Source organism: Salmo salar, chromosome 15 (genome assembly GCF_965601325.2).
Source record: "Salmo salar chromosome 15, fSalSal1, whole genome shotgun sequence".
NCBI classification, from domain to species: Eukaryota; Metazoa; Chordata; class Actinopteri; order Salmoniformes; family Salmonidae; genus Salmo; species Salmo salar.
The window spans coordinates 54,332,055-54,354,923 of record NC_138305.1 but is presented as its reverse complement, the minus strand read 5'-3'; the positions used below and the strand labels follow the sequence as shown (position 1 = coordinate 54,354,923).

Below are 22,869 nucleotides of genomic sequence, written 5' to 3'. Positions count from 1 at the left end.
CACTCTTCTCTGTGTTCAATCTCAGGACCCGGGGTGAGGATGGACGTGAAGGTGGATTAGGCTGTGCGAAAGCAGGGGGGATTGGTAGTTCTTGGTGCGTAGAGGGACAAGAGGGTGGTAGGCGAACTCTGGAGACTGTTGGGATGGTTGGTGGCATGCTGGTGGGGTAATACTCCCCCTCATAGTGGTTGCTGCTTCCTTGCCTGAGGCTCACCCCAGCTCTAAGGGGTCCTCGGACCCCCTGATCAGGTCTCGTAGGAGGGGATTCAGCTGCATTGCGCAGGTGGATGATCTTGCAGGCCTGACTGTATAGCGATGTGGCCTGCACGCTCTTTTGGTTGACCTCAGAGGCTGGCTGATGATCTCCCCTCACCACGGTATCCTGCCTGATTGGTCCGACACTGCCACGGTTGGGCAGAACAGTCATGGTCTGCAATGAGGCCCTCAGGCGCTGACAGGTGGTGCTTGTTTGGCATGGCACAGGGTGGCCCCTACCGGTGATGTCCTCCTTTTCCCCGTCCTGATCACCCGGGTTCTCCTCGTTGCTCTCATAGGAGTTGTCCATCAGGACCTCAGGGGGAGGTGGGGGCAGGTAGTCCACATCTAGGTCCTCCCTGCCTTCCACTGGCCAGAGAGGACCTGGAGTTCCACTCCTCCTAGACCCCCTAAGGTGTGCACTAGTGAGACTTTGGACTTTTCTAACATCCGTCCCACCACTGAATGTGTTTATGAGTCTTTTGACAGAGTTGCAGCCAGGGGGTTGTGGTGCTATCGCTGGTAGAGAAGTTGGTGCTTGGTTTGCCTTCGCGGACCCTTTGAGTTCATATCTAGAAACCTTCCTCCTTCCTGAAGAGTGTCTTCTCAGAGTGTTGTCTCCCATCCGCTGGTCCAGGTCTTTCTGTTGCAGCTCCTGAACATCGAAAGATTCTATGGACTGTGAGTGTGGCGGTATCACTGGCCTGCCCAAGGGGGCAGCGGTCTGGTGTTGTTTGGGTGGCTGCCTCTCACTGCGCTTGGGGGTCTGAATGGGGTCTGACGAGGAAGAGTTGGACCACACCCTCCCTGACCTCTCTTCCTCTTCATCCTCCTCGTCTTCATCATCATCCACTTCCTCATTTTCTTTCTCTTCCTCACCTTTTTTTAGGCATACCTTGTCAGGTGAATGGCTTGGGGGTGTGGGGCGAGCACTGCCATTGGACCCAGAACTCCCCCGTTGGCGACGGTGGCGCTCTGATCCCATCAGCGACTCGTTCTCTCCCCCAATGCCGCTGTCCTCGCTGTGAAGAGACAAGTCATCAAGGTTGCACTTGGCGGCTGCCTCCACGCGTGCCAGCACCTGGCTCAGACGCTCCTCTACCGCTCGCTTGGCCTGCAGCCTCTCGCCTAGTAGTTTAGATAGCGAAGCGAAGTAGTCTGCCGCATCTTCCAGTGCAGTGTCTCCCAGGCCTTGGACCAAGCTCCCCACCAGCTTAAACTTTTCAGTGGAATGCTGGAGCAGCTGCTGCAGCACGTCTGGCGGGGGTTCTGATGGGTCAGCACTGGGCTTGGCAGGGATGGGAGCTGGGGCCCTTGTCTCGGAGGGCCAGGCCATGTGGTTGCCATGCTCCTTCAGCATCAGCTCACCATCATCAGCCATCTCCTCTAGGGCCTGGTTGACCTCCTCGAAGCGCATTACAATGACTGTCATCATGGGCTGCAGGGAGAGCTGGGTTTGGGCGACCTGGTCCAGCATCTCCAGCAGGGTCTCACACTTGGAGATGTTGGGGTTCAGGTATTTGTAGGCGGCCTGGTGAGCTCTCACCATGTGCATGGGGAGGTCCACCTTCCCCTGCATGATGGAAGTATTTATCTCCTTTTCTTTTCGGCAACCCTGTTTGACACCCTTATTTTTCCTTCGCTTCTCTACCTTTTTCGCCTGCTTTTCCGGTAATTTCTCACTCTGTATGTCTCTCACCTGAGACGTCATTTTGACCTCGATTTCAGAGATGGCCCCTGGGTTTGACACAACGGCTGTGTTGGGGGCCATGTCAGCCACTTTGCCCAGAGGGGCCATAGGATTCACCTCTGATGATGAGAATTCCTCTAATTCTTTGTCAATATCCATATCGTCAATATCTTGGTTTTCTCCCTCAACAGGCTTGATGTCACCCAACTTTGGTGGTCCTGGCAGCAGAGCCTTGTGGTTCCCATCTGCGACCTCTGGGAAATGCTGACCCTTAGATGGGGAACAGCCCATTTTTACACCCAGATGTCAAAAAAATAATTTTGATTGAAGTTCTCCGTTTACGATGTAATTTCAATGAAGAGATACAGAACCAAATCTTTAGCCTAGTACGTGTGGATAGTCTTGCTCATCCATTGGTGCGTATGTCTGATTGCCTTTGAAAACTTGTGTGTTCATCAGGGTGTGTATCTTACAAAAACTCAATAACAATTCAGCCTCTCAATCAATCTTCTTTACTGGGTTCTTCAATAGATGGATCATACCGAATATCTATCATTTTAACTTTCTTCTGGGTTTCGTGGATGTGCAGTCCGGCTGAGGCTTCTGGAAGCTATGCAGTCCACCCAATGAAACAGAGCTAGAGAGACTGAGGAGCTAAAAGGATCAAATAGGATTGGAGGACTCATGCACACAGATGGTCATATTAAGTGAATGATGCACGCACGCACGCACACAAATGCACATAATACTAAGCCCATCAAGATAATCGGGGCCCAATTTGTCAGGTGTCTTTTTTTAGCCTCTTCCACCGTATGTCCAATGAATATTTACAGGCAACAGGAAACAGTGGAGTTAAGATACAGGTAATATCAGAGACAGGAAGCTGCCCATGTTCCTTAGTTGAGTTACTTTGTTTTGTTTCCCAACTATCCAACTATTCTTGTTCACAGACACATACCACACTCTCCTTCTTGTGTCCTGTAAAGTTTCCCTCGTCTTATGTTTCTTAATGTACCGAAATATATTATTTACTGAACTGAAAAACTGATAGAAAGTCATCCAAAAGTTCTAAGTTAATTTTGATAATAAATCAAACCAAATGATCAAACCAAGGGTCCATACTGAATTGCAATACATACAAGTTTAAATATAGTTGTAATTGATCAGCAGACACCAGAAGTCATGAAATACAGGGTACATTGAGATGTTATGTTTATAGTTTCACTAACACCTCTGATAATCCTCTTTCTGAGCAAAGTGACATCAGGGAGCGTGCTTTGCGAGAATTGAAACCCCCCTTGCTCCAAAGCTGAACATTTCCCAGTGAGGTATATTTTATAACCTTGAATTCCTCTTCTGGTGTGTGCCTGTCAAGTTTCCCAGAAGAGACACATGATTGAGATTATGATACTCTACACAGACGGAAATGAATGAACCACAACAGGGATCTTTCTGCTAAATTAGACATACTGTACTTTCTCAGTGCCTAATCTACTCATACCAAAGACTACATAAAACCTGTTTGCTCTGCTTGGATAATATACATTTAGACATATTGTATGTCACAGCTTCTGTCATACATTGGACAGGTCATACTTGTGGGCATACATCAGGGCTAAGATAGGAATCCAGGGTAATCATGCCCAGTCTGAGCCCATAGCCAACTGTCTCAACGCAGTTAGTATTCCACTGTAATCCCTGCCACGCCTGGTTAGTCAGGTGCACACACAAATGTAGGCTACCAGGAAATCACCTCCCACTGGGCACAAACTGCTTTAATCAACATTGTTTCAGCGTCATTGTTCAATGTATTTTGTGATGTGGAATCTAGGTGGAAAATACATTGGATTTGTTGTTTTGATGCTGGCATTTCAACCACAGGATTATGTCATCATGGTAACCAAATTTCAACATAGACAAACCTTGTATAAAATATGTTGAATTTCTACCTTTAAAACAATGTCAGATCTTCAACATTATATCCACTATCAGAAAACAAACTATAGGCTGGGCAGCTCCTCCTACTGATGAATGTATCTATCTACAGCTACCCTTTGGTTTCCCATCCAGGTTTTTAACCCAGTACATCCCTGCTTCGCTATGATATTTGTCACTGACTATTACCAATGTGCTATCATGAAAATGATTGTTGAGAGGTCTCCACTTCAACTAAATAGATTCACTGTTGCTATCGAAGTCATTCCAAAGGATAGGTTTAACAGAGCAAATTAAATGTAACCATACTTTAATCACTCATACTGTATATCATCAATGATGCTATTTAGGCCTATATAGCATTTGCAAAGTCATCAACAGCTATTGTTTCAATTATCCCAGAATTAAACTAAAATACAATACAACAGGCCTAAGGTTTCAAGATCTGGTTGATTTCAAAATGTATATTTAGTGATACTGATTTGTGTTTGGTTGTCAACGCAACCAAAAATATAAGTTAAAGAATAGGACTAAATCAAATCAAACTTTATTTAAAGTCCGTTTAAAGTTTGATTTGATCCTATTCTTTAATTTAGATTTTTTGGTTGAGATGAAGATGTGAATCCAACATATCAATTAATAATTAGACCAATTGGAATTAAAGCCAGACTAAGTCAGTGGAGACAAGCACAAAGATAGTTGAAACAGATTAGGGTGTGACAGTAAGAAGACAGAAAAGGTGGGAACCCCCCTTTTTGACACCCGAGCCTTACTAGCGTGCCGCTGAAAGGCCAAACCAACATTCTTCCGAAGGAGGGCTCATTCCGACAGAGAAACGGCGAATGACATTAACACGTAAATACATTCATGATTTCTTATTCCAAACAGGTGGTGTTCGTGTGCAAGGTATATGATTAATGTGAGGACAGTTCTAGAATGTATCCACAATAAGTGCGCTCTCTCTCTCTCTCTCTCTCTCTCTCTCTCTCTCTCTCTCTCTCTCTCTCTCTCTCTTATATATATTTTGTCAGTCCACTAGCGACCTTTCTTCATGTATTATGTGTGTATGTTATCCTGTTTTGTACATTTTAATTAGCTAGTAAATAAATAATCAAACAAATTGGTGTGTTACTGAATCATGAGTAAGGTTGGGTTTTTTGCAGATGCATGAGGTTACGAATTAGGATATGATTAGAGGTAATGATTATAGATGAAATGGGTAAAGACCTTATAGAGTTTAATTCGGGAGATGTTAACTCTCTAAACAACTTCTTCTTCTTGGATTAAATAAGTAACAGTCATCAGATTAATGAATGTAAAGTCACGACAGCTTTCTGTACCTCTCTGTTAGGGGAGCAGATGGAGCTTCGCCTGTGAAAGGTCTGTTGTTGCCACTTGCCTTGTATATTTTCATTAACCTCCATCACTTCCTCCTTATGGCAGAATTGATGATTTCTGTTGATTAGCCTATTTGTGTTATTCCCTTAGCCTCTTAGCATGGCTCCATCAACACATAAAAAGTAACTGAAATAGCATTGTTCTTCTACATAGAATTAGTTGTATGCTGATATTGTAACCACCACTGCTTATATGTTGCCTTTATTTAACTTAGAGGCAGATAGGCGCTGTTGTCTTCTGGGAACTATAGTAGTTATTACTGTATGTGCTCCGATCAGGACATGCAGTCAAATTGAAGTTGGGGCGACATAAAGAACACCTCCGACCCTGTTGGGGTGACTGGGCCCAATGGCCCTGTCTACAGTTGAGGTGGAGCTACGAGGGGTGTCAGACCCTTGAGGGAGGTTATGGCCTTCTGATCTCAGTGCCGACTCCAGTCTGTGGAAGTAGCATCTAACTTCCCTCCCTCAAACCCAGTGCAGAGTAGGCCTACCACATAGCCCCTGGGGAGGAAGTGGCAGAAGATGATGCCATAGCTGGAGACTAGAATTGAAGTGGCCTGGAGGGTGGCGCTCTGTTCATGCCTGAAGATATAGATGGGGATGAAAAACACCCACACAAGAGGTACATTAGTATGCTAAAGCTAATGTAGCCTGTTTCGCTGAACTCTGTGGGACTTTCCTGTATTCGAAGGCCAAGAGGAAGCGGACCAAGGCAAGCAGGGCTTTGTAGGTCACCATAATACCCAAACCTATGAACTTGGGGCCCACATCACACTGGTATTGGATCTGCATACTCTGTGGGGATGTTGTGTTGCCTACCTTGGGATAGTCAACGATCAGCAAGAGGGTGCAAATTACCCCCTGGACAGCAGTGACGAGTGATGATTACTGGAGGCTTGTAATGAAGGCGCTCCTGTTTCTCTCGATCGAAGGCGAGAGAGGCCAGGAACGTGCAGAAGGCCTTGACTAGAACACAGGAGACACAGTATGACGCCCAAGCCGTACATGGTCTGGCGAGCTCGACCGAGTTGGAGGCTCGGTTTGCCTATGAAACAAATAACACTCGCAAAACTTACTGGTAGCACAGCCGACACAGAACATTTTAACTTCAGCTCTTTTCATGGGCAGATATTCTTTGTGCACTAAGAAAATAATAAAGATGATAAACAGTAGCACCACCTCAAACATTTGCCGAAGCCACCAGGGCAATGGAATGACCGTCGTTCCACCTGGCTTGCAATGGGTCCACCCCTTAAGGGACCAAGTGCCATTTGAACACTTGCAACAGTCGTGCTGATCTATGAGAAGCAGGGAAACATGGTAAGATATTATACTTGCCACTGTTGGGATACATTTTCATATTCAGGTGTGAAGTGCATAAAAGAGATATGAGATTCGACAACATACAGGCAAATAATATAACAGGTTTAATAGAAGCATTGGAGCAATAGAGTACATAGGACAAAATTAACTAAAGAAGAAACGTCTTGACGCAAGACTTACCTCTGGTAGTGAAGGTCCCTTCTACACATGGGGTGCAGTTGTAGCAGCAGGACATATTGAAAACTTTTTTCACAAAACTGGCAAAAATGTGGAAAATGTGGAATAAAACTTACATTTTTTCTCCTGATATGTGGTATCTCCCCCTTACTTTGAATGTTCTCCATCTTTTTCCCACATTATCAAATCACAACCATCCACAGTAGCCTAGTGGTTAGAGCATTGGGCCAGTAACTGAAAGGTTGCTGGATTGAATCCCTCAGCTGGCAAGGTAAAAATCTGGGCTTTGGGGGCAGTTAACAGGGGCAGTTAACCCACTGTTCCCTGGGCGCTGAAGATGTTGATTAAGACAGTCCCCCACACCTATCTGATTCAGAGGGGTTGGGTAAAATGTGCAAGACACATTTCAGTTGAAGGCATTCAGTTGTACAACTGACTAGGTATCACGTTTGTCGAAGGAGTAGCCTGTGAGAAAGACCCGATCGTGATGGAGAGCCATGTGAGTGAGAGCGCAGCACTCACAGAGAAGGGCACAATGCGGCACTCCGGGCCAAGGGCACTGGCCGCAAAAGGAATACATATTTTTTATGGTGCATTACAGCCACACAAAGGGGATGCCGCCGTGAAATTTGAGACATTATCAAGTGCTTGTCAAATTGTGAACGAGAAGTGTGTACAGCCTGTCCAAAAAACAAAGCAGATCTCATGTCTTTCAAGCGATTTTTTTCAAATCATCATTTAGAGTCGCATCATGCAGCCTTACAAAGTATTAAAAATCTAAACGCATAGCCAAATGTTTGTAGAACATCTAAAGTTACATTAATAACTCTAAATGAAGCATATAGGAGTACCTATTTCGTTGTTAACTATTCAACACATAATCACTCCCTCAAATCGTTTAGAGAAAATAACCTTTCTATTTTATTCAGCTTTGTTCAATTCTATTCTTCATACTATAAAATAATATTAAATAATGCCACAGAATTCTAAGCAAATCTTGTCTGCTAAATGAACTATTGTAGCCCACAGCCATTTGGCATAGCCACATCTGGACAACTCAGAGTATGCTATTCTGTTCTTCTAAAATAGACTACATTTTCTTCATATCATGCTTCTTTAGACCTGTCTAAAATAAATATTAGATTTATTTTGAAGGTGTAGGCTATATTACATGTATTTATTAGCATTTTTTTTAAATGTACATGTTCCAAAGGTCTGCATCAGTGGCTTGTGGAAGCCAGGAGATGCTAAATGTGTTTAGGTTAATTAATGTCAATTACCTTGAGACCGACAGTTATTTGCTTCACAATCACCGGCTGACTACATTTTGTGATCGCCACATCCCTAGTGGCTGCATCATGTTATGTCCATGTTTTTGGATAGTTTTTCAGCATAGAAAATACATGGAATGGAGCTAAGCACAGGCAAAATCCTAGAGGAAAACATCAGTCGTTCAGTCTGATTTCCACCAGATCTATGATCAACAACCAATTTGACAGAGTTTGAAGAATTTTATAAAGAATAATACAATATTTGGCAAATGTTGCACAATCCAGGGGTGGAAAGCTCTTAGAGACTTACCCAGAAAGACTCACAGCAGTAATCGCTGCCAAAGGTGCTTCTACAAAGTATTGACTCAGTGGTGTGAATACTTATGTAAATTAGATACTTCTGTATTTCATTTTCAATAAATTAGCAAACATTTCTAAATCCTTTTTTTCTCTCACTTTGTCATTATGGGGTATTGTGTGTAGATGGGGTATTGTGTGATTCAGTCTGTAACACAACAAAATGTGTAATAAGTGAAGGGGTGTAAATACTTTCTTGTTACAGTAAGTCCTGAACAAAGTGGTGTGAAGTATACTTAATCTAGAGGCGAAAGAAACGCACACCAATTTAGGTGAGGTGCTGGCTAGCGGACTAGATCACTTGAAAAATTAAAGGAGACAGTCTCGCAAAAAGAAGCATTCTTGCGTTCTAACTACCCGCTATTCAAAGTGCTCTGAACAAATTATGGGAATCATTCACAAACATTGGCACATTCTAAGCTCCGATGACAGTATCGGTGATGTGTTTTCGGACCCTCCCTTGATCGTATTCTCGCGGGGCAGAAATCTCAGAGATCAATTGATAAACTCTGATTTACCACCCCAAGATATCTCTGCACAACGTTTATTTGCTCCCCTACTGGATGGAAACTACAAGTGTAATGGCTGTGCGCAGTGCAATGGCACTTATAAATGTAGATCCTTAAACACCCTCAAACAGACCCCAATCAAAGGTGTTATTACGTGCTCCACTAAGGCAGTTATTCATCTTATAACTTGTCCTTGTGGTAAAAATTGTGGGTAAAACAAAGTGTGAATTAAAAGTATGAATCTCGGAGCATCGTAGCACCATTGTAACGATGTACGCTGAGAGTCGGGAAGCAAGTTCAGGGAGTGAATACACAAGAAACACAAACAGCGCACCGACATTTAACAGGAACAGAAATAATAACGCCTGGGGAAGTGTTTTATTAAAACACTCACTCCCTGTACTTGCTTCCCGACTCTCAGTGCACTCGTTACAGAATAATACCTCACCTAAGGAAGCATCAGGAAGTGTTCTTAGTTTTTTTTTGTGTCAGTGTAAATGACGTCGGGTCCGGGAGCCACTACATGCTCTCATGCCTCAGCCAGATCGCCAGGCTCTCATGCCTCCGCCGGAGCTCGTGCTTGCATGCCTCAGCCGGTCTTTCAGGTTCCCGCGCCCCAGCCGGCTAGACAGGCTTCGCCCCATTTTTCGGCATCCTACGGCTGGAGCCACGCGTCGGGGAGGGGGTACTGTCACGTATACTCCCCCCCCAGCCTCTAGGTCATCAGGCTGCTGATTATCCCGCACACCTGTCACCATCGTCAAGCGCACCAGCGCCTCATGACACTCACCTGGACTCCATCACCTCCATGATTACCTTCCCTATATATGTCACACCCTTTTGTTCCTTCCCCAGGTGTTATTGACTCTGTTTCATGTTGGTGCGTTGTTTGTGTTTTGTGTTTATTGTTTTATTTATTAAAACACTCACTCCCTCAACTTGCTTCCTGACTCAGCGCACTCGTTACATTTACCCTGCCTTCATGTCCATACCTCTGCACATTGATCTTGGTGCAGGTACTCCCTGTATAAAGCTCCACTCTTGTGTTACAACAGTTTTTTTAACAATTGCTAACAAAAGTTTACCTATACTTAAGATACTTTTTCTTAACACAGCAACACACCTACATCACACAATTAGCCAAATAGTAAATTTTCTGCTCGAAACCACTTTTTTTTTCGTTACAGTTGAAGTTAGAAGTTTACATACACTTAGGTTGGAGTCATTAAAACTCGTTTTTCAACCACTCCACAAATGTCTTGTTAACGAACTATAGTTTTGGCAAGTTGGTTAGGACATCTACTTTGTGCATGACACAAGTCATTTTTCCAACAATTATTTACAGACAGATTATTTCACTTATAATTCACTGCATCACAATTCCAGTGGGTCAGAAGTTTACATACACTAAGTTGACTGTGCTTTTAAACAGCTTGGAAAATTCCAGAAAATGATGTCATGGCTTTAGAAGCTTCTGATAGGCTAATTGACATAATTTGAGTCAATTGGAGGTGTACCTGTTGATGTATTTCAAGGCCTACCTTCAATCTCAGTGCCTCTGCTTGACATCATGGGAAAATCAAAAGACATCAGAAACAAAATGTAGACCACCACATTTCTGGTTCATCCCTGGGAGCAATTCCAAACGCCTGAAGGTACCACGTTCATCTGTACAAACAATAGTACGCAAGTATAAACATACTATTGTTTGTACAGATGAACGTGGTACCTTCAGGCGTTTGGAATTGCTCCAAAGGATGAACCAGACATGTGGTGTCTACATTTTTTTTCCTGATGTCTTTTGACATCATACTGCTCAGGAAGGAGACACGTTCTGTCTACTAGAGATGAACGTACCGCCATACCGCCGTACAGCCATAAAAAAGCCAGACTAAGGTTTGCAAATGCACACAAAGATCGTACTTTTTGGAGAAATGTTCTCTGGTCTGATGAAACAAAAATAGAACTGTTTGGACATAATGACCATCGTTATGTTTGGAGGAAAAAGGGGGAGGCTTGCAAGCCGAAGAACACCATCCCAACCGTGAAGTACGGGGGTGGCAGCATCATGTTGTGGGGGTGCATTGCTGCAGGAGGGACTGGTACACTTCACAAAATAGATGGCATTATGAGGTAGGAAAATTATGTGGCTATATTGAAGCAACATCTCAAGACATCAGTCAGGAAGATAAAGCTTGGTCGCAAATGGGTCTTCCAAATGGCCAATGACCCCAAGCATACTTCCAAAGTTGGGGCAAAATGGCTTAAGGACAACAAAGTCAAGGTATTGGAGTAGCCATCACAAAAGCCCTGACCTCAATCCAATAGAACATTTGTGGGCAGAACTGAAAAAGAGTGTGAGAGCAAGGAGGCCTACAAACCTGACTCAGTTACACCAGCTCTGTCAGGAGGAATGGGCCAAAATTCACCCAACTTATTGTGGGAAGCTTGTGGAAGGCTACCCGAAACATTTGACTCAAGTTAAACAATTTAAAGGCAATGCTACCAAATACTAATTGAGTGTATGTAAACTTCTGACCCACTGGGAATGTGATGAAATAAATAAAAGCTGATATTAATCACTCTGCTACTATTCTGACATTTCACATTCTTAAAATAAAGCAGTGATCCTAACTGACCTAAGACAGGGAATTTTTACTTCGATTAAATGTCAGGAATTGTGAAAAACTGTGTTTAAATGTATTTAGCTAAGGTGTATGTAAACTTCCAACTTCAACTGTAAATACCAAATCTACATTTCAAAATGCCAAAAAACTCAATATACACTAACTCTTTCAAAACACGGCAAACCCGACTCAATATCTAATCACTCTGTCAAAACACTAGCACGTTTTCTATCCAAGACGAACAAATAGTATTTTGAAAGTTGTTGTGCTATGATTGACTAAAAGTTGATGGCATTACAAAAACTGCATTACTTTTCATGTCTCAGTTCTACCTGCATACAATAGACGATACAAAACCCATCGTTTTTTATAATTCAGTTTCCTTTTACTGGAAACCACCCAACCCATTTTTTGGTTGAGTGTCGAATGTGTGCTTTTTTGGCAACATACTATCTAAAAGTGAATGAGTCATCTTTACTTTATAGAATGTACAGCAGAAAAAAAGTGACAGAATTGCTGCAGTAAAAGCTTTATTAGCAACAATAAATTGCTGCCAGTGATCAACAAAAAATCCAACATACATGGCCTTTGGTTCCAAATGTGTAAAAATTTAACAATTACAGTAAAGAATGCATAGAAGGGAAAAAACACAAAAATCAAGTCCTGTTCTAATTTATACAATCTTCAGCATTTGGCCACATGTTCTCGTCCACATCACATCTTATGTCGTCTCTCGCTATGCACCTTGGATATAAACGCTTGGCATGCCTTATCCACCCCTGGCAGTCTTCAGCTGAGATGTCTCTGCAGCCGGCATACGTTTTATCCAGGAGGGACATTTGGTCATGTGGTCGATGATCATACACTTTCCACCTCCAGGCAGAAAAAAAATCCTCAATTTGGTTGAGGAAAGGTGAGTAGGGGGGAGGAAAAGGCAAACCATTCTTGGATGGGCTGTAAACCAGTTTGTGATTGCATGTGAATGGTGGAATGCTACATTGCCCCATGCAATCACAAATGTCCTCATGTTTCCTCCCACCTGTTCCCTTTCTGCTTCTGGCACCAGTTGTTGGTAGAGGTCATCTAAAAACAAAAGAAGGCGCTCAGTGTTGTGTGGACCAATCTGGATTTTCTGTAGGACCAAACCAGCACTCGAGATTGCAGCACACATTGTGATATTTGCTCCTCTCTGATCCGGCACGTCAGCGGTGGCCCTTTTCGCGATGACGTTTCTTCCCTGCCGACGTGTTTTTGCCAGGTTAAACCCTGCCTCGTCTACATAAGTGATTTAATGTGGGGTTTGATTAGCCTCCAACTCCATGACTCTCTGAAAGAAATCAAACACAGTATGTGTAAATGCTTTTCAGTATGTCCTACTGTATGTACTGTAACCCATGTTTACATGTGGAGTAGCATAGTGTAAAACTCACTATAGAACAAGACATATTGGATAGACACCATACCTGGACATATTGGTGCCGGAGTTCCTTGACCCGCTTACTGTTCCATTCAAAAGGAACTGTGTACAACTGTTTCATTCAAACTCTGTCTTTGGTCAGAGTCCGAGAAATAGTAGTCAGGCTGATGCTTTCCACATTGTGTAATACCAGGTTGTCCTCTACAATTCTGGTCTGAATTTCTCTCAGTTTTATTGCATTGTCAGCAATAACCAATCCTACAATGGCATGCTCTTGGTCTTCACTGAGGAGCATTCCTCTTCCCCCAGAGGGAGGAAGACGTTGCGTCCTTTAGAACAACAAAAATACTACATATGTATTTGCATTGAGACTGGTGGCCTACAGTTACTGTGGGACATAGCAACAGTAATGATAGAAGAAGCCCTTGGGAAATGCATTACTTACCTGTTGGTTTGTTGAAAATTACGGATAATGGAAGCCACGGTTGACCGTCTGAGATTAGGCTGGACTCTTTCACCAGTCTCTCTCAGTGATAGACCATGGTTTATCACATGGTCTATGATGGTGTCTCTTATTTCATCAGTGACAACAGCTCTTACTCTCCTTTGAACACCCCCTCACATTCTTACTCCTCTCCCTCTCCGCCTACCTCTCCTTCTCCCTTGTCCTGGTCCAACTACTCCTCTGCCTGGTCCAGATATTCCTCTCCTTGGTCCAGCTACTCCTTTGCCTGGTCCAACTACTCCTCTCACTGGTCCAACAACTCCTCTCCTTGGTCCAGCTACTCCTCTGCCTGGTCCAACTACCCCTCTCACTGGTCCAACAACTCCTCTGCTCCTCTCCCTGGTCCGGCTACTCCTCTGCCTGGTCCAGCTACTCCTTTGCCTGGTCCAACTACTCCTCTCACTGGTCCAACAACTCCTCTCCTTGGTCCAGCTACTCCTCTGCCTGGTCCAACTACTCCTCTCACTGGTCCAACAACTCCTCTGCTCCTCTCCTTGGTCCGGCTACTCCTCTGCCTGGTCCAGCTACTCCTTTGCCTGGTCCAGCTACTCCTTTGCCTGGTCCGGCTACTTCTTTGCCTGGTCCGGCTACTCCTCTGCCTGGTCCGGCTACTCCTCTGCCTGGTCCGGCTACTTCTCTGCCTGGTCCGGCTACTTCTTTGCCTGGTCCGGCTACTTCTTTGCCTGGTCCGGCTACTCCTCTGCCTGGTCCGGCTACTCCTCTCCCTGGTCCGGCTACTCCTCTCCCTGGTCCGGCTACTCCTCTCCCTGGTCCAACTACTCCTCTGTCTTGTCCAGCTACTTCTTTGCCTGGTCCAGCTACTCCTCTGCCTGGTCCAACTACTCCTCTGCCTGGTCCAACTACTCCTCTGCCTGGTCCAACTACCCCTCTCCCTGGTCCAACTACTCCTCTGTCTTGTCCAGCTACTTCTTTGCCTGGTCCAGCTGCTCCTCTCCCTGGTCCAGCTGCTCCTCTCCCTGGTCCAGCTGCTCCTCTCCCTGGTCCAGCTGCTCCTCTGCCTGGTCCAGCTGCTCCTCTGCCTGGTCCAGCTACTCCTTTGCCTGGTCCAGCTACTTCTCTGCCTGGTCCAGCTACTCCTCTTCCTGGTCCAGCTATTCCTGTCCTTTTTCTCTCTGCTCCTCTGTGCTGTTCTGTATCCAGATTGAACAAAATCAGTCCAAAGACTCCTCTTTGTACTGTGTATGTCCATGCAATTGAAAGAACTTCAACACCTGGCTGTCTCCGATGGAGATTGGAATCAGCTGTGGTTGGTCTATTTTACACAACCTACAGTAAATCAGCTATTTCTCAATATTTCTATGATCTGTTCATTCAAAAATGCTTTTCAGCTGTTTCAATATAGCTTTTGAGCTGCTGTTGTTGCAGAAGTAGAGACTTTATACTATATTTAAGGTTTTCCACATTAGGTCTACATTTCTGGCATGCTGTGTGCAAGCATTCTTAAATAAGACAAGAAAGATCCATCATTTTGGTATTGGGTAAGCTTGTATGTTATGAACATGTAAGCATTTTAGAAATGTGTTAATTGACTGGATATTCTGTGAAAACAACATGAATTGTCTTAATGGTATGGTCCACAACAGACGGATGTTTTGCTAATTGTGTTGAGAGTTTTGAAAATGTGACTACAGATTGGGCAAAAGGATGTTAGCGATTGTAAAGGCACTCATTTAAAATGGCTGTTTTTCAGTAAATGTTGATCAATGTTGCCATCTAAAGGTTGTATGAACCTCTACAGGTTTATTCTTCAACGAAGATTCTTCACATCTTTAAAAAGTGTACACATGGCTCCACCTGGTGGTCTAGTTTGACAGTTTGCCTGTTTGTAATAAAATGTTGCCGCTGTCAATAGTTTCCTCAGTAGACAAGGCTACATAAAGTAAGTATGGGAGAGCGAGGTAAGTTAAGCCACATAACTTGAGCCACTCCTTGTTTTTAGGAAACCATACACAAAAGGAATAATTTGACCAAATAGTTAGGAAGAGGTCATCATTTCATGGAGTCTGTAATAGAAGAAACCTAATGAAAAAAGTGGTAAGCAAGTTAAGTTTAAAAACTGTTTTTCACCAAGTCAAATTACTTTCTTGTGTTAGAGGTTTCAGTATCTAAACCAAAATAGATCATTTTAAGATTGTCCTATACATCAGTTGGTGTCTCTAGCTTCAATATGAGGTCGTAAACCTAGCGTGAAGTGCATCCTTGTACCTGTGTGGGCTAGTATAGTAAAAATGTTTTCCTTGGGGTGAGTATTTGTTAGGCGTTAAGCCTGTGTTAAAAGATGCAATGATTAATGGTAGGCGGCTCAACTTACCCTGTCCCGCGGCTCAACTTGTGCCAAGAGACCACTTTTTTTTGGACACGCTATGTTTTCAAAACTGCGATGTTTACATGAATTCAGATTATTTCCAGGGATACACAACATCCTGAAATATATGTAGATATATTTGTTAGAAAGAATACAATATTTCCCTTGATGGAGTGAAGCTCCATGTAAAAAAAAAAAAATCTCAACTTACCCCACTCTCCCTTAAGTAGCCTTGGCCATAAAGGCTCATAGGAGCAGGAGCCCATCTTCTGTTTTTGTAGCATGGCAGCTTGATGTACAAGTACACGCCCTGGACAAGACAGTAGGCTATCGCATGGCCTTACCTCCAATCCATCTCCTTGATGCAGAGACGCATCAGGTCCCATTTCTTTTGTCTTTGGTATGACTCGGCTGGGGAACAAACTCCCCAACCTTTCAATCTCAAGGTGAACCCTCTAACCACTGAGTTGGCGAGGCTACATGGTACCACCTAATTGCTATTGTCCACCTTGCAAAAGAGGTTTCTAACCTCAAAAGGTATTTTCTTGGTTATATAAAGGTTATTTAAAAAAAGAGGATCAATTCAAACCACAGGTTTTCAATAGGGTTTAAGTCTGGAGACAGAGATGGCCATTGTAAAATGTTGATTTTGTGGTCATAGGACCGGTTCCAATCCAAGTGCCAATGCCGTCTATTAAACTCAAGGCGGTGCTATTGTCAGATGACATGGCAATAGAGCTCTTTGGCCACACACACCAGTGGTGGGTTTGGCGTCGAAAAACAGAAGCATATGCAGAAAAGTAACTCATACCTACGGTAACATATGGTGGTTGCATATTTGATGTTATGGGGCTCTTTTGCCTACCCTGGTCCTGTGGCCCTTGTTAAGGTCAACAGCATCATGAGCTTTACCAAGTACCAGGACATTTTAGCCCGAAATCTGGTTGCCTCTGCCAGGGTGCCAATACATTTGACATATCTTTTTCAGATTTATTCTGTTACTTGTTAAACAAAATCTCTTTCTCGAGAAATTGTATTAATAAAATATAACCTCCTCAGCAGCAGGAGCAGGTGAATGCAAGGCTGAGAGATTTACCAGCTAAAGGAAACCCTGAAGCATTTTCCCATCAGAGTTGTTTCCATCAAATTGACTTGTTGCAGATACAAGTCTGTTCTTAAATACATAGAGTACTGATGTTTTTTTGTCACTGAAAATGTTGTGTAGGCATAGCGAATGTGCCCACTCTAATATTGGCATGTGCGCTCTAGCCAACAGCTTGCAGATACAGCGCAGCTATAGCATTATTACGGACAAAAGTGCAAGATTATTTTTAGCGATCATCATGTCACCAGAATAAGACCCTCGATATTTATTGAAAGAAGCGTCAACCCTCATCACTGTGCACTTTTACCACACTGTGAAGTTCATCATAACTTATTTAACCTGTAGCCTAATAAACTGCATGCTTTCCCATGATGTGGTGACTTTTTTTAATCAGACATGTAGGCTACTTGGTTGATGATCGGCAACAGACAGCTCATACAGCGTCAGAAGAAAAAAATACAGCCAGACTGTCTTCAGTGTCCTTTCTGCTGCCTATCAGCTATTCTTATTTGTTCTTGTCGGTTCATATAAAAAAGGTATGCAGCTATGAATGTTTTTATGTGTGGTATGATTGCTAGTTAGCCTATTGCAGATCTGGACATATGATCGACCTACCACTATTGTCACTACGAATGATGGATAGAGGGCAGGATAGACAGCTAGACTGGTAGACTATATTAACCTGTGGTCACTAGAAGTTAGCACACAGAAAGGTGTAGTGAATAAGGGAGGTACCAAAACACCTTGATATAGTGGAGATGCATGCAAGCCGATGAGGAAATTTGGCTAGGATTGTCACACATAGTCCAACTCTCTGCCTCAGACGCACACCTGTTCCCCATCATTATGCACACCTGGTCATAATCTTCTCCTTGATTATTAGTGTGTGTTTGACATACCAACTACTGATATACTGTATGACTACTGTCTTTGTTTGACTTACCTGTAAAGGCTCAGCTAGGTTGTTAAATGTTCTTCTTCAATAAGATAATTCTGACCTGTTAAAAAAAAAATTAAAAAATAAATAAATAAATAAATAAATAAATTAAAAAAATCGATCAGATAGACCTACTAGGCCGACATATAGGCTTAGCCAGCTAGTTGGCTAGCTGCTAGCTAGTAGCCTACGCCAGATCAATTCAGACCTGCTACCTATTTAAACTGAACTATATCAGACACATCTGAAACACAATGTAAAATATACCACAATAAATCGCTAGCTATCTGCAGTAGCCTAGGTTTGTTTGCATACACTTCTTATGACTGGCAGCCTGGTGCAAGCAGCTGTGTTGTCCAACATTTGTGACACCCTTAATAAAGATTAGTAAAAAATTCTGTATGAAATAAATAACACAGATACAGGGCTACAGTGCATTCGGAAAGTATTCAGACCCCTTCACTTTTTCCACATTTTGTTACATTACAGCCTTATTCCAAAATTGATTAAATTGTCTTTTCCCCCCTCGAATATACATCATTTGCTGGTGTGGTCAGAGTATGGGTTTAAGGATTTAAAAAAAAAAATCTATCTGAAAGTGTCTCTTTTCCAAGCTTAAAAGGATAAACATTCACATGCAACACCATGGGCCAGAAAAGGTTGAATACATGGGCCATGCTGTCAATGCAGCATGACTTCATCCAGAGAATACCACACTTGGATGACAAAGTTTGCCCACAAGGACCGCCGTGCCACCTTCCTGTTCAAGTGAGCACAGCACAACAATGGTGCAGACCAAAAATATATATTGCATGCTGCTTCATAAATTATGTAATAAGCCAGGGAGATATGTATACTGTAGCTAAGAAAGTAATACTAAGGGTATGTTGAGTAGTAAGCTGTTAGTAGCCCATGAGTCTCACCCTAAGAATTTGGTCCCCCTCTCCCCCACAGAACTTAGCCTACTGTTCAGACTTGGTGGTGCACATGTAGCCTATAACCTGTTTTAGAGAAATGTAATCATTGAATATTGTAAGAGCTTTCCTTGTCTGCTTATATGCCCCCTTTACGTATCCTATGGTTCTGACTTGGTATACAGGGAGAACACTGTAAGAACGGCCCATGTTCTGAATTCTGTCGCTGTACATTTCAAAAGTGCTGAACAAAGAGTTATATTGACCATGCCTGTCCTAGCTCGCTCATTAATGTCTTAATCTAAATTACGGATAGCCTCTTATCCGCTTGTCGTCCCCTTATGTCATAGTTTATACATCTCAATTGTCAGTAGTAACCACATTTGTTTAAGCAAGTCAGCCATATCAGCTCTATATTTTTTAAAGGCAGTAAATGAGGCTGAATGAACTGTTTCGCTGCCAGACAAGGCTCCGCTGATAGCAAGGTGTAGCAGTGGTAAGATGTTGGGACTGCTGTTGGGACTCTGCTGTTGGGACAGCTTTATGTAGGCCCTAACAGTTTGTAGGCACCATTTGTCACCCTTATAGTGCAATTCAAGTTTTGTTTAGTGCTGTGTAGTGTAGTGGCTTTACTGGCATGCAGTCCCCATTTCTTTGGGGCGGCCCCACCAAGATTTACATGCTAAAATCGCCACTATAGCTAACTAACTAACAATACTTGTTGGTGGCCCTTTATAACTAACCTGATGGAAGCTAGCAAGTTTGAGCGATAGTCACACAGCTTTTACTTTGAAAACTGGTAGCACATGTATCCTGTTGCAGCCCCTCCTCTCCATGCCCACACCCTGCAACTGTTCAAAATGTGATTTTATTTTATTTTACCAGTTTCGGAAGTGTTTGCATATATGCCAAGAGCATGCTTGGCATACGACACCGAGTACCAAGTGTGGAATGTTAGCATAAAACAGGTCTGAATTTCAGGCTTTACACAGGTATTCAAATTAATTTCACAAAGGTTTAGTGCTTACCAGCTATTAGGTGATATCAGATATGTTTGTTTAGTAGATCTTCTTGGCAGTCATTCTCCATATGCTTAGAGATCGAAGGTTCTTCCAGGTCAGATAAGGTCAAAAATGAATGCTCATTGGCTGTGGCTAAGACCTTGCCCCTCCCCTAATTTCCCCTGAAGCGTAATGAGAATGCTTCCTGTTTCTGTTTCTGTAAGAGGGTCTGTCAGGTGTTTCTTCCTTTTCAAACTTAAACAATAGCTATATATTTTGAAGATGATTTGATACAGCTTCTCACTGTTTCAAATGTATTTACTTGAACAGATTACTACCAAAGTGACAGATGCAAAACTCATACAGTTGCACAGTTCTCACTGGGAGTGTGTTTGAATTAACCCGCAAAGCAAGAATAATCACCAAGCAACTCTGAATACTCTGTGACAAGAACAACCTGTTGACTAGTGAGTCGTTATCTTTCTCTCTTTAATTATTTAACTCATTAAACTACAGACTTAAACTAAGACTAAGGTTTGCTATGCAAACATGGTTTCTTAGTTTCATATGTCTGTCTGTAAATAGGAAGGGAGAGGATCCTCTGAGGTTCATAATGTCAGAGTGAGTTCAGTTTTGAAAGTAAAATAATCAAAAACACGTATTGTCGTTTACTGTATTGGCTAACCCTCAGGTCGAGTCTGGTTTAATGTTTTTTACACAAAAGAGCACAGCATAAGGCAACACAAAGTAGAATTGCAGGTTAGTACTATTAGTAAAGCAAAAGTGTAAAAATGAAAGCACACCTCACCCACCATTGTAAAAATCCCATTAACTTGTGTTGTACTGAGAACAAAGGTTAACTATTAACTTAAACACAAAACTGAGGTGGTGGGTATATAGTGAGAGGCGCCATGAGCACATTTCTTTATTGGAAGGAGGAGGTTTACACCCCAGTTATTGGGTTCATAGGTGGTTGTCTTTCAGATACAGGTATGGATAAAAGCAGAATAGGTACTTTTGAAGCTAGTCTGACTAGTTGGTTCAACTTTGCTGATGTGTAACAGGATGTGGTTTACAGTTCGGGGCTTTCTGCATTTGTTGCATTTGCTATGTTTTCATACTTCCTGTACACAAAACAGGTTGTTAATAAATAAAACAAGATTGATCTGACTTAAAGTAATAAGTTCTCTGTTTTTTGCAGGACCAACAATGCCTTCTGGATTTGAACGTGTCATCCTGTTCTCGATTCTTGGTCTAGGAGGATTTCTGATGCTGTTTTTAATGTACGATAAATCAGCTCCATCTCGGATCTGCCCTCCCGAGCCTGCTTTGCCAGGTCCTTACTCAAAAAGACCTGAGAACAGGTGCTTGTCTAAGCAGCCAGAGCCAGAAAAGCCCCTCCTGCTGTTGTGGTTCTGGCCTGAAAACCGCAGGTTTGATTTTAGCGATTGTGCCACTTTCTTCAACATTGATGGCTGCCACCTGACAGATGACAGGTCTCTGTACAACAAGGCAGATGGTGTGCTCATCTTTCACAAATCCATCAAACACGATTTATCCAACTTGCCTCCATCACCTCGACCACCATTCCAGAAGTGGATTTGGTATCACGTGGAATCACCTACAAACACAATTAGGATACCTGGTCTAGATAACCTTTTCAACTTGACCTTGAGTTATAGGGAAGACGCAGACGTCCCTGTTCGTTGGCGTTTGACCGCAAGGAAAAGCCAGGGTGAAGACTTTATGCTGCCAAAGAAGGATAAATTAGTTTGCTGGATAGTGAGTAACAAAGACCCTGCAACTGGAACAGAGGTACGGGATAACTATTACAGAGAGCTTGCCAAACATATTAAAGTGGAACTCTTTGGCAAGGCCTATGCAAGGTTCTTGAAATATGAGGACTACTACTCAACACTCTCCAGCTGTAAGTTTTACCTCTCCTTTGAGAACTCAGTCCACAAAGACTACATCACAGAGAAGCTAAACGGACCACTTGCAGCAGGAACTGTGCCAGTGGTATTGGGCCCACCGAGACAGAACTATGAAGACTTTGTCCCAGGAGATTCCTTCATCCATATTAATGACTTTCCCGATGCAAAAGCCCTGGCTGAATTCCTCCTCAAGTTGGACAAGGATGATGAGGCATATCTGCGCTACTTTCAGTGGCGTAGAAACTTCTCTGCTCAGGAACATCTGATTCAACCGAGTCAAGAGTTCATCCAATCTATTTGTTATGGATGTGACCATGTGGGCAAACATAAAGAATACAGGGTTGTTCACAACCTTTACAAGTGGTATTTTGTGTAATTAGTCACTTATGATTAGCTTTTATCATAATTTGCATGTCTATTATCTTCAATATACCAAAAAGGTATCTTGATTTATCCTACAGCACTTAGGGAGTGCATACACCGCATCGAATGCTGATCTGCTGGTTCGTTCAGCACTGTGTGTTTTAGTGACTAACCGCAGATGGGTGTCTGACTGCCAACATTTTCGCGAGATTCTACATGTAGAATCACTTTACACTCTGTTTGCACATTATGGCTGGCTGTAACGCCCTGGCCATAGAGAGGGGTTTTTGTTCTTTATTTTGGTTAGACCAGGGTGTTACATTGGGTGGGCGTTCTATGTTCATTTTCTATGTTTTTGTATTTCTTTGTTTTGGGCCGTGTGGCTCCCAATCAGGCACAGCTGTAGTTCGTTGTTGCTGATTGGGAGTCACACATAAGTAGCCTGGTTTTCCTTTGGGTTTTTGTGGGTGATTGTTTCTGTTTAGAGTTTTTCCTGACAGGACTGTTTGGCTGTCGTTTTTTGTTTATTTTTGTAAAGTGTTCTCTTTTCATTAAAATTCTAATGATGAACACATCCTCCGCTGCACCTTGGTCTAATTCTGACGACGGCCGTTACACTGGCTCTCTGTTCAGAGGTGTTATGTACTCTCGGCCGACAGACACTATCGGTGTCTTCGTGCCTTTACACTCACATTTGTCTATAAAAACTTGGTATTCGTAGATTGCCCAAATATATAAGAACCTTCTCAGAGAAGGTCTTTTAGAAATGTTCTCTGCTACTGTTCTGGAGGTGTTTCCCTATTACAACTTGTAATAAACCGGA

The 22,869-nt window shown here is 42.9% G+C and overlaps 2 protein-coding genes across 5 annotated transcripts; one reads left to right on the top strand and one right to left on the bottom strand.

Moving 5' to 3' along the window:
• Positions 1–12,061: 12,061 nt before the first annotated feature.
• Positions 12,062–19,967, bottom strand: LOC123727282 (uncharacterized). 4 transcript variants are annotated; one of them, XR_006759197.2, is made up of 4 exons: positions 19,777–19,967; positions 13,407–17,895; positions 13,008–13,290; positions 12,062–12,871 (listed from the first exon to the last, which is right to left on the bottom strand). XR_006759197.2 is itself a non-coding variant. In XM_045695820.2 (2 exons), exon 2 carries the CDS (start codon positions 14,674–14,676, stop codon positions 13,774–13,776), a length of 903 nt encoding a protein of 300 aa, XP_045551776.1. In that variant the 5' UTR covers positions 14,677–17,895; positions 19,777–19,967; the 3' UTR covers positions 12,062–13,773. The 4 variants fall into 4 exon arrangements, 1 of the variants encoding a protein (XP_045551776.1); XR_014380634.1 differs by having other exon boundaries at positions 13,008–14,617; positions 15,799–17,895; XR_006759196.2 differs by having other exon boundaries at positions 13,008–17,895.
• On the top strand, positions 19,959–22,620 carry LOC106571727 (4-galactosyl-N-acetylglucosaminide 3-alpha-L-fucosyltransferase 9). Its single transcript, XM_014145129.3, has 2 exons — positions 19,959–20,216; positions 20,951–22,620. Exon 2 carries the CDS (start codon positions 20,959–20,961, stop codon positions 22,057–22,059), a length of 1,101 nt encoding a protein of 366 aa, XP_014000604.1. The 5' UTR covers positions 19,959–20,216; positions 20,951–20,958; the 3' UTR covers positions 22,060–22,620.
• The last annotated feature ends 249 nt before the right edge of the window (positions 22,621–22,869 follow it).

What these genes read in the sequence shown, in the direction of transcription:
- LOC123727282 (XM_045695820.2), bottom strand. Translation starts at nt 14,676, where the DNA reads ATGGACATACACAGTACAAAGAGGAGTCTTTGGACTGATTTTGTTCAA.
- LOC106571727 (XM_014145129.3), top strand. Translation starts at nt 20,959, where the DNA reads ATGCCTTCTGGATTTGAACGTGTCATCCTGTTCTCGATTCTTGGTCTA.